Source organism: Numida meleagris, chromosome 1, assembly GCF_002078875.1.
Source record: "Numida meleagris isolate 19003 breed g44 Domestic line chromosome 1, NumMel1.0, whole genome shotgun sequence".
NCBI lineage: Eukaryota > Metazoa > Chordata > Aves > Galliformes > Numididae > Numida > Numida meleagris.
In genome coordinates this window covers 83,253,569-83,266,657 of record NC_034409.1, presented here as the reverse complement: position 1 = coordinate 83,266,657, position 13,089 = coordinate 83,253,569, and the positions used below count along the sequence as shown (strand labels likewise).

General features: G+C 40.0%; 1 protein-coding gene across 2 annotated transcripts in view; it reads right to left on the bottom strand.

Annotated features, from left to right (window-relative positions):
• Window positions 3,785-13,089, bottom strand: part of PCNP (PEST proteolytic signal containing nuclear protein) — a 9,829-nt gene continuing 524 nt past the window's right edge. The window contains exons 2-5 of one of the 2 annotated variants that reach the window (XM_021400353.1): window positions 9,083-9,251; window positions 6,961-7,035; window positions 6,433-6,488; window positions 3,785-5,462 (exon numbers count right to left, since the gene is read on the bottom strand). In XM_021400353.1, coding sequence (XP_021256028.1) covers window positions 5,333-5,462; window positions 6,433-6,488; window positions 6,961-7,035; window positions 9,083-9,251 — 430 coding nt within the window. In that variant the 3' untranslated portion in view covers window positions 3,785-5,332. Of the gene's footprint in view, window positions 5,463-6,432; window positions 6,489-6,960; window positions 7,036-9,082; window positions 9,304-13,089 lie in introns of both variants that reach the window. The other variant, XM_021400356.1, reaches the window with a different exon arrangement.

Here is a 13,089-nt window from a genome sequence, read left to right as displayed (position 1 = left end):
ATCTCACAAGACAGTGCACATGACTATGCTCACTGACTGCTGCATGTTGAACAACTTCTTGACGGGGAATTCAAGTGTTGCCATTCCATACTGCTGTTTTGACTCTGGCTTGTAGTGCTCACACCGAATCTTGTCACCTGTAATGGTAGGATCCAGGAAACTGTCATTTTCAGCTTTCTGTTCCTGCGCGAGCATTTTTGGGACCAACCTGGTGTGAACTTCATATTTCAACATTGTCACTATTGTTTCCAATGCATTGAAGCGGATATTCAGCTCCGTACACAGTTCCCTGGTTGTAATCTGCCAGTTTACGTGGCTAAGATCACTGAGACTATTTTGTGGCATGACAGCTGTCCATGGCCATACACAACATGGCTCATCTTTCACACCACTGTTGCCACTGCGGAATTGCACCACCCAGCACCTCACTGTGCTCACACCCACTGTCTGGTCTTCATCAATGTTCAACAAGTGTCGATGAATACCAGTGGGTGCCATTTTTTCCGCATGGAGGAATTCAGTGGCACAGTTTTGCTTTATACACACTCCCATGTCAGATGCCATTCTGTCAAAGTGCCCCTCTGCTGCCATCTGTCACATGGCAACAACATGTAAGGGAACACTGGTGGGAAGGTTCCACCCCTATTATGCCATACCACCAACATTTGCCTCTAACATCATGGGCCAACATAACAGGACGGGAGGCATTACTTTTGGAGCAGCCCTCTGTATACCTAGAAGACTGTTCCACATGGTTCTTTTAACACCTATATTCCATTTTTTGCAGAAGTTAAGTTAAATAAACCTGTACGAGAGGAAAGCCAGTGCATTCCTAAATTAAGTGTTAGGACATGGGCAGACCAGAGCACAGCAAGCACCATATAAAGATGTACTTCAGCTGTAAGGCATGGTGACAGGGGCGCATTACGCTCACCCATTCCCTCTCCTGCTACCCAGCTCTAACTATTTCAATTCAGATGCTATTTCTCTCAGTTTAGAGGTTTGTTTAGCACTGCTACCCAGGAGGAAGCATCATGCAGCACTTAGCTCACAAGCCTATTGTGACTATGAACCTCACTCATCAGCTATGAGACTTGCCAGAAAGCTCAGCAACGTATGAAAAATATGTCTCTGTAAGAGGGCCTTGCTTTATAAATGGTAGCGTTAGCATTAACTTACTCAGTACCAATAAGTTCAGCAGCCCAAGCTAGTGCTAAACAAGCACTTAAGATATGCTTTATTTTTTTCTTACTTAAGATATCATTATTACTCTTCACACTACACTGCTCTATTTTGTGTCTGCTGCACTGGAGTGTAGTTTTGTTTATGAATATGAAAAGCTACCACTGAATTGCCATTTTATAACCACCTACCAAGCATCAGCCAACACTTAGAACAATGATTACAAATTATGGAAAGCTAGGGGAAAAAAAGGAGAATTATATTTTTATTACGTCTTGCATTGCCTTCGATTAATATATTCAAACTTCAAGGAAAGTATTAAATTAGGCTCGTGACTTGAAGTTTCAGCAGAACTCTCACTACAGAACCACAGACACTTGACCTGTGCATCTGTTTCATTATGAAATCCAAGCAAAGAACCAAATTTAAGAATGCAGTCAAAGATGAGCAAGGGTTTTTAAGATCTCACAGTACGCAACTTGATCAGACAGTTTATATTCTAGCTGCTATCTGTGACAGTCACTGCCACTCTTACCTACTCACCCTCAAGGAAGGTAGGTAGGATTTTAAAGATTTATTTGGGCACCTACATCCCCTTCCTTGGGTTCCTCAACTTTTAAATGGAAATTCACAGACATTTAACAAGTTATACACAAGGTTAAAATGTATCAGCTCATGCTTCTAATCTTATAGATAGCCATGCCTCTACCCAGAGACAATGGCTCAAAGTTATTTAACAAGTAGCTTTCCTAAATAAATAAACACTGCACGTAGCTTTTAAGATGTAAGAATGTATCAGAATTAAAGAACAGTGCCCTCTCAAAGCACTCTTTAGGCAGAACACAGTTTAAGGCTACTAACTGTACAGATACTAAGCCTTCTGGTAATTCTGCTGCACCTCCAAACAGATTTATATTCTTATCTTACAGCAGCTTAGGAATAGTTCTAATTTTCAGTCATTTAAAACCTCAGTTTGCCTCTTCAGGAAGCAGATGCAGCTACTTGCCATGGCAGTAGAAGTTTCTGAGCTTCCTCACAATGAAAGCTTTGGCAAAACCACCCCCAGCATACAGAACTCAGCACAGCCCTATCGGTTCTGACAAGGAGGTGCTCCACAAATCACAAGCCTAGCAGAGCTGAAGAGCAACAGGCCTGAATGCAACTGTGGCTACTGCTAGGGTGAGGACGCCATGACATAACATCTGCTTTTGTTAAAGCTATCTGAGTGCCGTAGTTAGGTAATCTACTACAAGGAAGTAAACCCACAAAGTTAAAAGAGCATCACTGGTTACCTTACAGATAGGCAGCTTGATAATTCCTTCTGCTGACTAACATAGATTTGGAGAATCTGGATGGTGCACTTCTTAAAGGAATGAAATCGGGTGTGAGGGGCTGCGCCAGCAATACTTGAAACTGCTACTAGTAACTGACTACATCCATTATCTTTTGTATAATTAGTATTAAACGAATTTGGATATACTAACAACCCAGCCACAAAGCAGGTTCAAATGCAGTCTAGGCATGGAAAAGGTTACTGGATAATTACTTCTGCCTTCAACTTGTGCCTTAAATGTTTTACAAACTTCTCAGGTGCTAAGTAAAGCTCTGCTGTTAAGCAAGCATAAGCCTTCTGAGTCAAAACTGTAAGCTGTGTGGATAACACATTTCAACTACTGATAGTCATACGCATCTCCTCATACTAGGCAGCTAAAGTGTCTGCAAATGCCCTTGAAGCACTTAAGATATCTAAATCAAGTACTTCATTAATCTTAGAATTCCTGAATATTCTTACCAAAAAAACCCAACAAACAAAACTCCTGAAACACAGCCCTCCTCTTCACTACTACTATATTCAGACTGTGAATATAGCAGAGGATGCCCAGAACTCCAAGCAAAGTTCCAGCTAACATTTTCCTCAACCATACTTTTCAGACCAGTTCTTTCTTGCAGCAGACAATAGACACCTTTCTAACTACAAGATCAAGCTTGTCAGACATCCAGACCCAAGTGGATTTAGGCAATCCTGATTTGATTGTCTTCCATGCAGCACTGAGAAGGAACTCGAACTTCAAGTGAGACAGAATCTCTGCTCACCTTCACTTCAGATCTAGAAGTTACTGCAGTCTCTCACAAAGACTGGAACTACATTTACTGTTCACGGAAGTAAATCAGACAAATATAAAACTTTTGCTACCTGATCGCCATGAAAGCTATATCGCAGCAACTCTGCTGCTCTGCCTAGAAGTATCAGGAAGCTGTTGAAATCAGTGCCTGCTTCAGCCAAAGAGGTGGAAGACGTGGTTGACAGCAGAGTTAATTAAGAAAGAAGAGGTCTTGCTGTCACCCTCTTACTCCAAGCCCCCTTTTGCTTTCTCCCAAGACAAGAGACCGAGAAGGTATCAAGTAACTGCTAAGGAGCAAGATAAAACAGCTACTCACTATTAATTCTTACTATCTTAAAGGATTTCTTTGGACAAATACAACCATATGTAGTAAGTAAGTGAAATGCAAATGCTTCATTTTGCCTTGCCAAGCTCTAATAACGCCCAGGTGAGTTTTTGCTTAGTTTGTTTTTTGTTTTAAATAAACAAAAGATTTCTGCTATGGAAAAAAAAAATGTATACGTTTTTATGTTACGTTTATAACAAGGCTTTTAAAGAAAATAGTTACAGGTATTCAACTGCATCAGACTTCAAAAGAAAAAAGATTACACATACAATACAAAAATACAAAAAATATTTTTTTAGAACATACAAACTCAAAAGTCTAAGTGGTCAGAGCTTTCCTAAAATAAAATAAAAAAATACAATTGAAGATGCACTTTCCTTTCTGCACTTGCAGGTTTAAATTTAGCATGAAGAAAGGCTTTGGAGAAAGGATGAAAGCAATTAATAGACCGAATTCTACAACCAGTTCCAGGTTAAAATGAAAGCAGTTGTTGACGCTATCAGGTATTCGAGTCCAGAAAGAACCTTACATTTTTTCAAGCTTTTTTTGTTGTTGTCGCCGCTGTTACTTTGTTGTTTTTCAAAACGACTGCAAAGGGCAGACAGACAGGAGGAGGCTGAGTTTGCTTTCTAGTTGACACTAAAAGCATCAGGACTGCAAAACCAGGATTTTTAAAAACCCGATAGCGTCCACTGAAGTCACAGGCATCAAGGCATTTTGTTTTACACGGCAAGACAGGGAAAGTGCATCTTAAGATTTTTCATACTTAAGCAGTGAGTTATTGATTTTTGGTGTGGCTTTTATTCCTTCTAGGCATAGTAAAGAAAAATATTTCAACCAAACGGGAAGCGTAACGTACACTATCTTGTCCTTTTGGTGGTGGCCTTCGTGTACCACTAATTACTGCATTTAATATTAGTCTCTATTTAATTCACAAGGAAATGCTAACAAGCACTACTCAAGGCTAATGACTTAAGAGGAGCACACTGAAAATACTGATTTATCTTTGTAGTGAATATTCTTTACAGACTGTATCTAATATACAGACAAGGCCCATTTCCTCAGGATGAAACGGGCCACAGAATGTTACACATCCTACATGAAGTTTTAAACAAAATTAGAGCTAAGTTACCAGAGCCACTCAGAGCAACGTAATTCCTAGTTTGCAGAGACTTAACAAAAACTTAACTGCAGGGGAAAAAAAAAATCCAGGTTCTTAATGTTTCCTGTTTAAGTTCTTATTCAAATTAATAGTCCAGTAACACTTCTAGCACAAGACAATGCTCACTCTTTAGCAGTATTCCCAGGAGCCAACTGTTTCTCCTGTTAGGAAGAGGGAGCCAGAAATAAGAATGCAAGAGCACTCTATGTTAACCTGATTAAAGAGACAGTAACCTTTTTCCTCCACCTTAATTAATCACTGACAAAAAAAAAAAATCTTAAAAAGGTTCCACTCCAATTTCTTTATTATCTGTAACCTTTTGAAACTAATCACATGGAACTACAAAATTAGCAAATGCCTTGAGATCTGTATATAAAACATAAATTACCTCTAATTTCAAACTCAGTTATTAGTGTACCACTCAAAATCTTAAAAAAGTGGCTCCAAAGATAGTCTTACACCATTCTTAAAAAAGGAGACTGTTCCTTTAATGTTACACCCTCCCCTCCCCCCAGACACCCGAATCTCAATCCACACTGTTTAGTTATTCTCTTGGTCATGGATATTTCCAAGATGAGATTTTATATTTCGCTCCCATAGCTTCTGGTTGTCAGAAAACCCATGCTTTCCTTTATTGAAGGAATTTGGTCCTGCTGAGGTTGGTGTATCCCTGTGAAAAGCAAAACAGCATCAGTTGAGAAAGTCACTTTAATGACAGTAATTTGTGCAACAGGGCACTGAAAAAATCAATTTCAAGTTCAACCCGCTGCCAGGAACCACCACACATTTCTTTATTTTGGTTATGTCAGGAGTTCTAGCTACTAGCAACTGTCGGTGAAAAAAGCTCATCTGTCTGTGGTACATCAAGACAGTGACGAGATGGGGAAGCAGAGGGAGTGGAAATGGCAGTAACTGCTGCTAGCTGTGAAGAATTTGTGGTACAGGCTAAAAAGTTGAGGATCCAAATCTACTGTTGGAGAAAATCCACCGAGCAGCAGTAACCCTGCAGTAGCAGTAAGTCAAGTCAGGGGACTGACTTCAAAAGCAGTCTATAATGATGAACATCTTTAAAATACATATGCTCAAGATCAATTTCTCGCTTAAGTGAAGCCTCCCCTGTATTTAAGATTGACCCTACTGTGTCTCAAATCTGCGTCCAGCAAAAGATCAATATAAATTTATATTAAAAGTAAACCAGATGCGTTTTTTTTTGTCTCTCCAAAAGACCATCTTCATCTTTCTCTTGCGTGAGTTTAAAAATCCGAGCAGACTACATTATCTCAGAGCAATTTATAAAAGGGGGAACTAGCAAGACGTAAGACTTAGCAGCAAGCAAAAAGACTTGTCGTTTGCAACTCTTGACTACTAATCTCCAAGAAGAAAACTAGTTTTTATGCGTCATAGAATAACTTTCTTCCTCAGTAAGAAGGCAGCAATTAGACCCAACATACAAATGTAAGTGTACGGCTTTTAACCTACAGTCGAAACACGTAATCTATATTAACTGAGCTTGTTTCTGAAGAAAAACTTTCTGAACCTATTCCATCTTTCTGTATTTGTAAGCCATCTGCAAGCCTGACCTGAACTTGATATTCTTCCATGTTCACCATTCTTCAAACCGCAGTTCACAGCTGACCTACCTTCCAATGTTCTTCATACGCATCTTAGCTTCTGGAGGCATTTCTTCTGGTTCACTCTACAGTGGAAAAAGGAGTTCAGAGTGTGGTTGGCCACTATCTTATGAACATTTCAATGCTAAATTATGGAATGCAGCCCTACAGGAAAGCAATGTGATTTAGGAAAAAAAAAAAAAAAAAAACAGACCACAATTCCTCTGATCATCTCTGTGCAAGAAGGAACAGCAACACGACAATGAAATACTCAAGAAACCAAAAGGAGCACAACTTCTCTTTGCCTGCCCTTTATCGAGCCCAGAGAAAGCAACCATTAATTCAAACAATGTATTTTTGTTTTCAGGGAAACAATTTCTTGAACCAGCAGAGTACTACAAAATTGCATATACTTAAACAGAAAATAAAGAGATGCTTCTAAGCCGAAAATCCCTGTCACTTACATAAAAAACATTTTAAATGACCTGCTATCTCCTCCTAACTCTAGCCTGCACCAAAGGGACTTTAAGCTGTGTTAATCGCTGGCTTATTACTCACATCTTCATCTTCATTGAAAGCCGCTGCTACAGAAAGGGTTTTTGGAGCAAGGGTTGGAACGGGCTCTTTAGGCTTCTGAAAGAGACCAAATACACAAGTAAAGTAAATGTACTAACTCAAAAAAATAAAGCTACTCTTTGCATTTTAAATAACGTGGTAAGACAAAGTCAAACATTTTCACTGAAACTGAAAGGGGGCAAGGAGGAGAAGAAGTATTTTATTTTGAATCAGAATAGATGAAGGCTTCTCTCTAATGAAAAGGAAAATGGCCGCTCATCTGCACAAAAAACCTCCGAAAAGTTGGTTGAGCCTTCTCAAATTACAGCTCCCCACAAGTAAATCCCAACTTACTAGCACACTGCAGGGACACACAGCCACTGGTATATGACACAATTACATCAGAACCAAAACAAGCTGTTGTATTAAGAATTTTACTACTCTACTGTTTTCATTATTCTTTTGGAGTACTGTTATTCATTCATGCCAGGAAATTGAATGTGTTTGTTTTCTTGCTTTTTAACAAATTAACAGCTTTCTGGCTTAAAACAACCTGAACCCTTTTAACTAGGATCGCTCACACTACGGAGGCCTGAACAGTATGAGGGTCCTCTGAAAAGGTACTTTTTAGATTTCCAGTAAATAATCTCGACTATTTCAAGCACATCAAGCCATCAGACTCATGAGTGCCACACGTACCAGAGTTACTTCTGATGGCTGCTCTGTAAGACCACTAAGAAGTGCTGAATTGTCAATAACAGCTTGCTTCAACAGCACTTTTATCTAAATCAGTTATACACAGTGCTTCATCCACCATCGCTTTATTGGTTATTATTCTGTATACATTCATATTTTGGAAGCTGATACTGCAGAATAGTCCTTAGGCCACTGCCTAGAGCTCATCCAATATCCTATAATATCTAAATATCGTGTCATCTTTTAAAAGCATCAGCTCCAGAGGAATGGGTAGCATACTAAGAAAGAAGGAAAAAAAAATAACTAAAAGGAAACAGGCTGAGTTACAGCACTGTCAAAAATGGTAGAATGTCAATCACCCAATAAACTCAGTGAGCCAGAACTCCTGAGATAAATTTACTGCCACTGGAAATAGCTTTCTACATGAGAAATCTGAGTTTGCTAGTAGCTCAGAAGGCACATTTGCCAATTTTTTCAGGTCTGATCTGACCTAATTGTGTTTATATCCTAGAATGCTGCCAGCCCAAGTCTCCTTCCCACATGAAAATAACAGACCACCCTTTTCATCTTCTGCAAATCTGCACAATCCTGGTGCTGTAGGTGCAAGTCCTTCATGATTACAGTTTGAACTTAATCCAGACAAGTATCTATAACCTATCCATCACAGTGGAACGTGGGAAGTATAAATGAACTGTTTAATACAGGGGCAGCATCTGGCTTCCCCTTGCTTGAGCTAGAACAGGTCTACTTTGTAGTAAGGAGAAGCATCGGATTCACATCAGAACAAGCACAAGGATAACCTTCACTGTGTAACGCAGAGCATAAGAATTCTTAGAGACCTATGTAATGAGGTCTCATCTCTTGCATATTATCTCAATTGTCCTTCCAAATAAATCCTTCAACAAGGCTATAAAAAAATGCAACAGTCAATGAATCACACTGACCTTGCAAATAACAAGCCGAGTTATGAAAAACAAACTATACTTCCCCATTCAAAAATAAGATCCTCAGAGTGGAAGACGACTTACTAGGCCACCTAGGAGAGCGCTTGCTTTCACGAAGCTTTAAGCATCCCATGCAGTGAAGCTCCCAGCTCTCATTTCAAAGTGACTTGATCAGTTTAATGAGTCTGCTCATTTCCCTTAGGAAATTATTCCAGACTATCAAACTTCATTACAAAATTATTGCGTATATTCAGAGATCTACAGTTAATTTCCACCAGGTCTTATGCTTCCTTAGACAACTGACCTGGTATTAATCACCTTAAAGTACTTACATGAGCATGACTAGGCGGCTCTGCAACGCTTTCTTAATCTTCATCCAAGTTACCCACATTTCATTCAAGACTTCACTTCTGCAAGGAAGCCTCCCCACCGTACGTCCCCTTTGCCTCCAATTCCTTAAAATTAAAAGCCCTCAGACAACTTACATTTGCTGCTAGTTTGATGGATATTGCAGATGCCTTCTTTGATGTCTGACTGCCTATGGAAAATCCAAACTTGGACATTTTGGCAGGGGCAGGCTTTGTGGTGAAGTCTTCAGCTTCTTCATTAGCTGCCCGTTTCTCTGCGCTGCGACTCGAACTTTCCCCTCCATTACTGGAAGAAACAGTCTTAGTTTTCACAGGTTTTTCTGCCTCTTCTTCAGGTCCTGGTGAAGTCGAAACAACTTACCAAGATGAGCTATTTTTACTGAGCAGATTGATGGGAGCAGCAACCTCAAAAAGCATTATACTTTGAGTGCAATAGGTTAGGTGCTTTTAGTGACAGCAGTTGTCACCAATGTACATTTAGTGGACAGCAAAACACAAAGAGCAGAAGAAACCACAAGCACTCCACTATTTATACAGAACTTCTTGCGTACGAGCCAGGAAAAGAATCTTGAAGCACAATCTATTTATTTAGTATGGAAGTCAAAGTTCACGTAGTAAATTAAATGCAGATGACTAAATCTCTTTAGGGTTTAAACTGCAATAGATAAAGTTTCACAACTAGAATCCCAATTCCAAATCTAGAGCAGATGACCTAAGTTAAAATTAATTCTACTAAACTTTTATAAAAACATGTCCATGCCAGTCTCTTGGCCTGTCTGGCACAACTCTAAGACCAGGGAAGTGACTACAGTGAGGCCGGCTGTCTCAGTCATGTTTCAAGTCACTGCTTGTCCGCATCTCATCTGTAATAAATTTGCCAAGCTCTGCTTGAGGAAGGAATCAGCACTGAAAAAACATATATATAGATTTCATCTTTTCTATTTTTGCATAAAATCATAGAAAACACAGTAGTTGAACAATGGTCCACAGAAGAATGACTTGAATCACATTTTCATTTCCTACAGACACGGTTGCCTCAGCTACACCAAGGGACAAAGGTGCCCTTGGAACACTCACAGTGAACATAGCAAACACTTCAGCAAAAATACATTTCTCTGCTGCTGCAATAAGCAAATCACTGCAGTAGCAGATGGAAAAAAAAAAAAGCATGCATTAGAGAAAGGATAGGCGAGTGCTCATAATACCAGTCTAAGAAAAACTAACTAGCAGTGGTTTCTCATTGTATCAAATTGAGAAGAGGACTCTCCACAAACAGCAAACTCAGACCACGAGGGAAGAAAAGTTCTTGGCATTGCTCTCTAGCAACAAAAAGCAGATAAATAAAGCAGAGCAATAGGGGAGAAGCTAGTCTGAACTGGGGGTCACAAGATGGTAGCTCAGAGATAAAAAAGAAAAGCAAAGAGTGTCAGAAGAAAGGAAAATTAAGGACATGAGGAAATCTTGAAGAGAAAAATGAAAGACGTACGCTCCAATTTGGCAGGTTTGTTGCGTTGGGTTTTGGCAGTGGTAGTTATTTGTTCTGTTTTAAATTGCCTTAATTTTCACAACTGCTCAATATTGACATTTTTCAGGCATCCATTCAGTGCACTTACTACCTATCCACCTATATCGCTGTTTCCTAAATTAAAAGTGTTGTCTCAGTAACAGAATATATAGACTTTCTACCGTAATGTTCTAGCTGTCAGGATAGTGAGAGACTGGAACAAAAATTGATTTCTTATTCATCATTGGGAAGATGGCAGATCACAAATTTATTTATTGCACAGATGTAAAAAATTCTAACTTCACCCTATTCAAAATCAGTCCATTCAAAAACTCTATTCAAAACTAGTCTGCACTAGTAGAAATCTGACTCAAATTATAAATGTGAAAGCAACAAAGACAAAAGAGAAACAGGCACCATTTTCGCTAGTGACCTTGAGTACCGGTTGCTGTCTTAGCACAGTTTTCAAACAGCACTCTCCAGGGCTATGAGAAGCTGTTTACAGCTTGTCCATGAAACAGCATTAAACAGAATATTCAGTTACTAGTCTAATCTAGGTACATAGTAGCTTGTAAGGTGAAGTGAGGGCAGAGAGAAGATTCAATGGTCTGAAAACCTTAGGAATGGTTGATCTAGAAGCCTGCCTCTAAGACAACCACACCAGCCCAGACCTCAGGTCACACCGGATCGTTCCAGGTTCCTGAGCTCATGCTAGCTTGAAGCTAAATCAAATTATACTACCCTACAGCTTACTACTTTGACTGCAAATTCTAGAACACTGCTAAGCAAAACATGAAGCCTAAGACAATCTAGAGTTGGCTGTATCAACTCCTACGCTCATTTTCTCACCCTTCTCCAGGAAATGTTAAATAGCCTCCCTCTCAAAATTAGATCCTATTGCTATTGCTTCAGCCAGGCTCTACTTAGGACAAACTGCAGACTGCTGAAAGAAACGGTTTCCTTACAAAAACTTGATCAAGGTGCTACAAAAGGCTTAAGACAATTGGTAGGAGGAATGGTAGTGCTATGCTATTTCCAGAGGAAACAGTTAGAAACGAAGATGTAAATCATTCCTTAAGCAGGTCTCTGATATTTCCTCAGCCAACGCAGATATATTTTTAAAGGCTTTTTTATTATTTCCTAGAGATTTCTAGACGGTTTTATTTCACCTACCACAAGCACCACAGATATTTGGAAATCTACTCTGTCAAGTGCTTTTTTCATGGATCACAATAACAATACTCTCTCTGGTGACAGCAACAGGACCCAAGGGAACAGCATGGAGCTGTGTCAGGGGAGGGTCAGGTGGAGGTTAAGAACAGGCTCCTCACCAGAGGGCAGTGGGCATGGAACAGGCTCCCCAGGGCAGTAGGCATGGCCCCAAGCTGCTGGAGTTCAAGAATCTTTTGGACAATGCTCTCAGACACAGGCTTTGAATTTTGGTTGGTGCTGTGTGGACCCAGGAGTTGGACTCAACGATCCTTGTGCATCCTTTCCAACTCAAGATACTCTATAATTCTACGATAAGAAACCATGCTGCTTTACACGGGAGTTTTCCTCACAAGCATCAACAAGCTGTGTGTGCAAGTGGACACCTTTCCCTGCCTTGGTGCTAGAAATGACAAGAGCAACAGTGCTGGGTGCAAAGCTTTTTGGGATATCTTGTCCCAGGAGTGGGACCAAATTTCAACTAAGTTAAGTTTAAGGAGAAAAACATTGATTTTTGGCAAAAAAAAAAAAAAAAAAAGAAGGCTCTAAATTGCTTTAAAAAGCCATTGGGGAATAACAGCCTTCATTAGGGCCAATGTAGCATAACTCATTAAGATCATGTTCCAGCACACCAAAGAAGTAGGTGGTACAGTATGGACACCTGACAGAGTAATACTGTCCAGTTATAGTATTCCACCCATAAAGGGGGAAAAAAAAAAAAGCAGAATGTGAAAGAGTCCACAAACCACCATTCATACTTTGGTGATCATCGAACACAAGATTCATTCTTAATACTATCTTAATTGGTTTACAAGCTGAATTAAATCTTCTGACAGATCAAAAAAGCGCCCTCTGTTTCTAGCTATATTTAATTCAAAACCAATGAAGGGAAGCTTTAGCAAGTCACCGTTTTCACAATTTTAAGTCGTAGAAAAAAGAAAGCAGGCAAGAAGGTAAGACACGTGACTAAACATTCCAAGAAAACTGATGATAAGCAGTACATGAGGGGACAGAGATATCTAAGTAATAGAAAACCTGCAGACAGCTACCAAGCAAAAAAAAAAAAAAAAACCAAAAACCTCGTGATGCTTAAGATGGCACACAGGGGATATTCACTGTATCAGTACTCCCTAAGGTACTACAGTTCTTAAAGCCAATCTTCAGGCGTTTCAACGGCAACCGTGAAATTTCTCTCAATACACGGCAGAATTATTCCGTGTATTTTTAATTAAAAACAAAAAAAAGAGAAAGAACGCCTCAGCGCAGCCAGGGCATAGCCGCTGGCTACAAGCGCTGCCGTGAGGCCGAATGCGCCGTGCCGTGCCCAGCCCGCGGCCTCCCCGCCCGCGCAGCCCCTCAGGCCTGGGCCGCCCCTCTCCCCATGGCCGGGCACACGGCGCGGCGCAGCGCA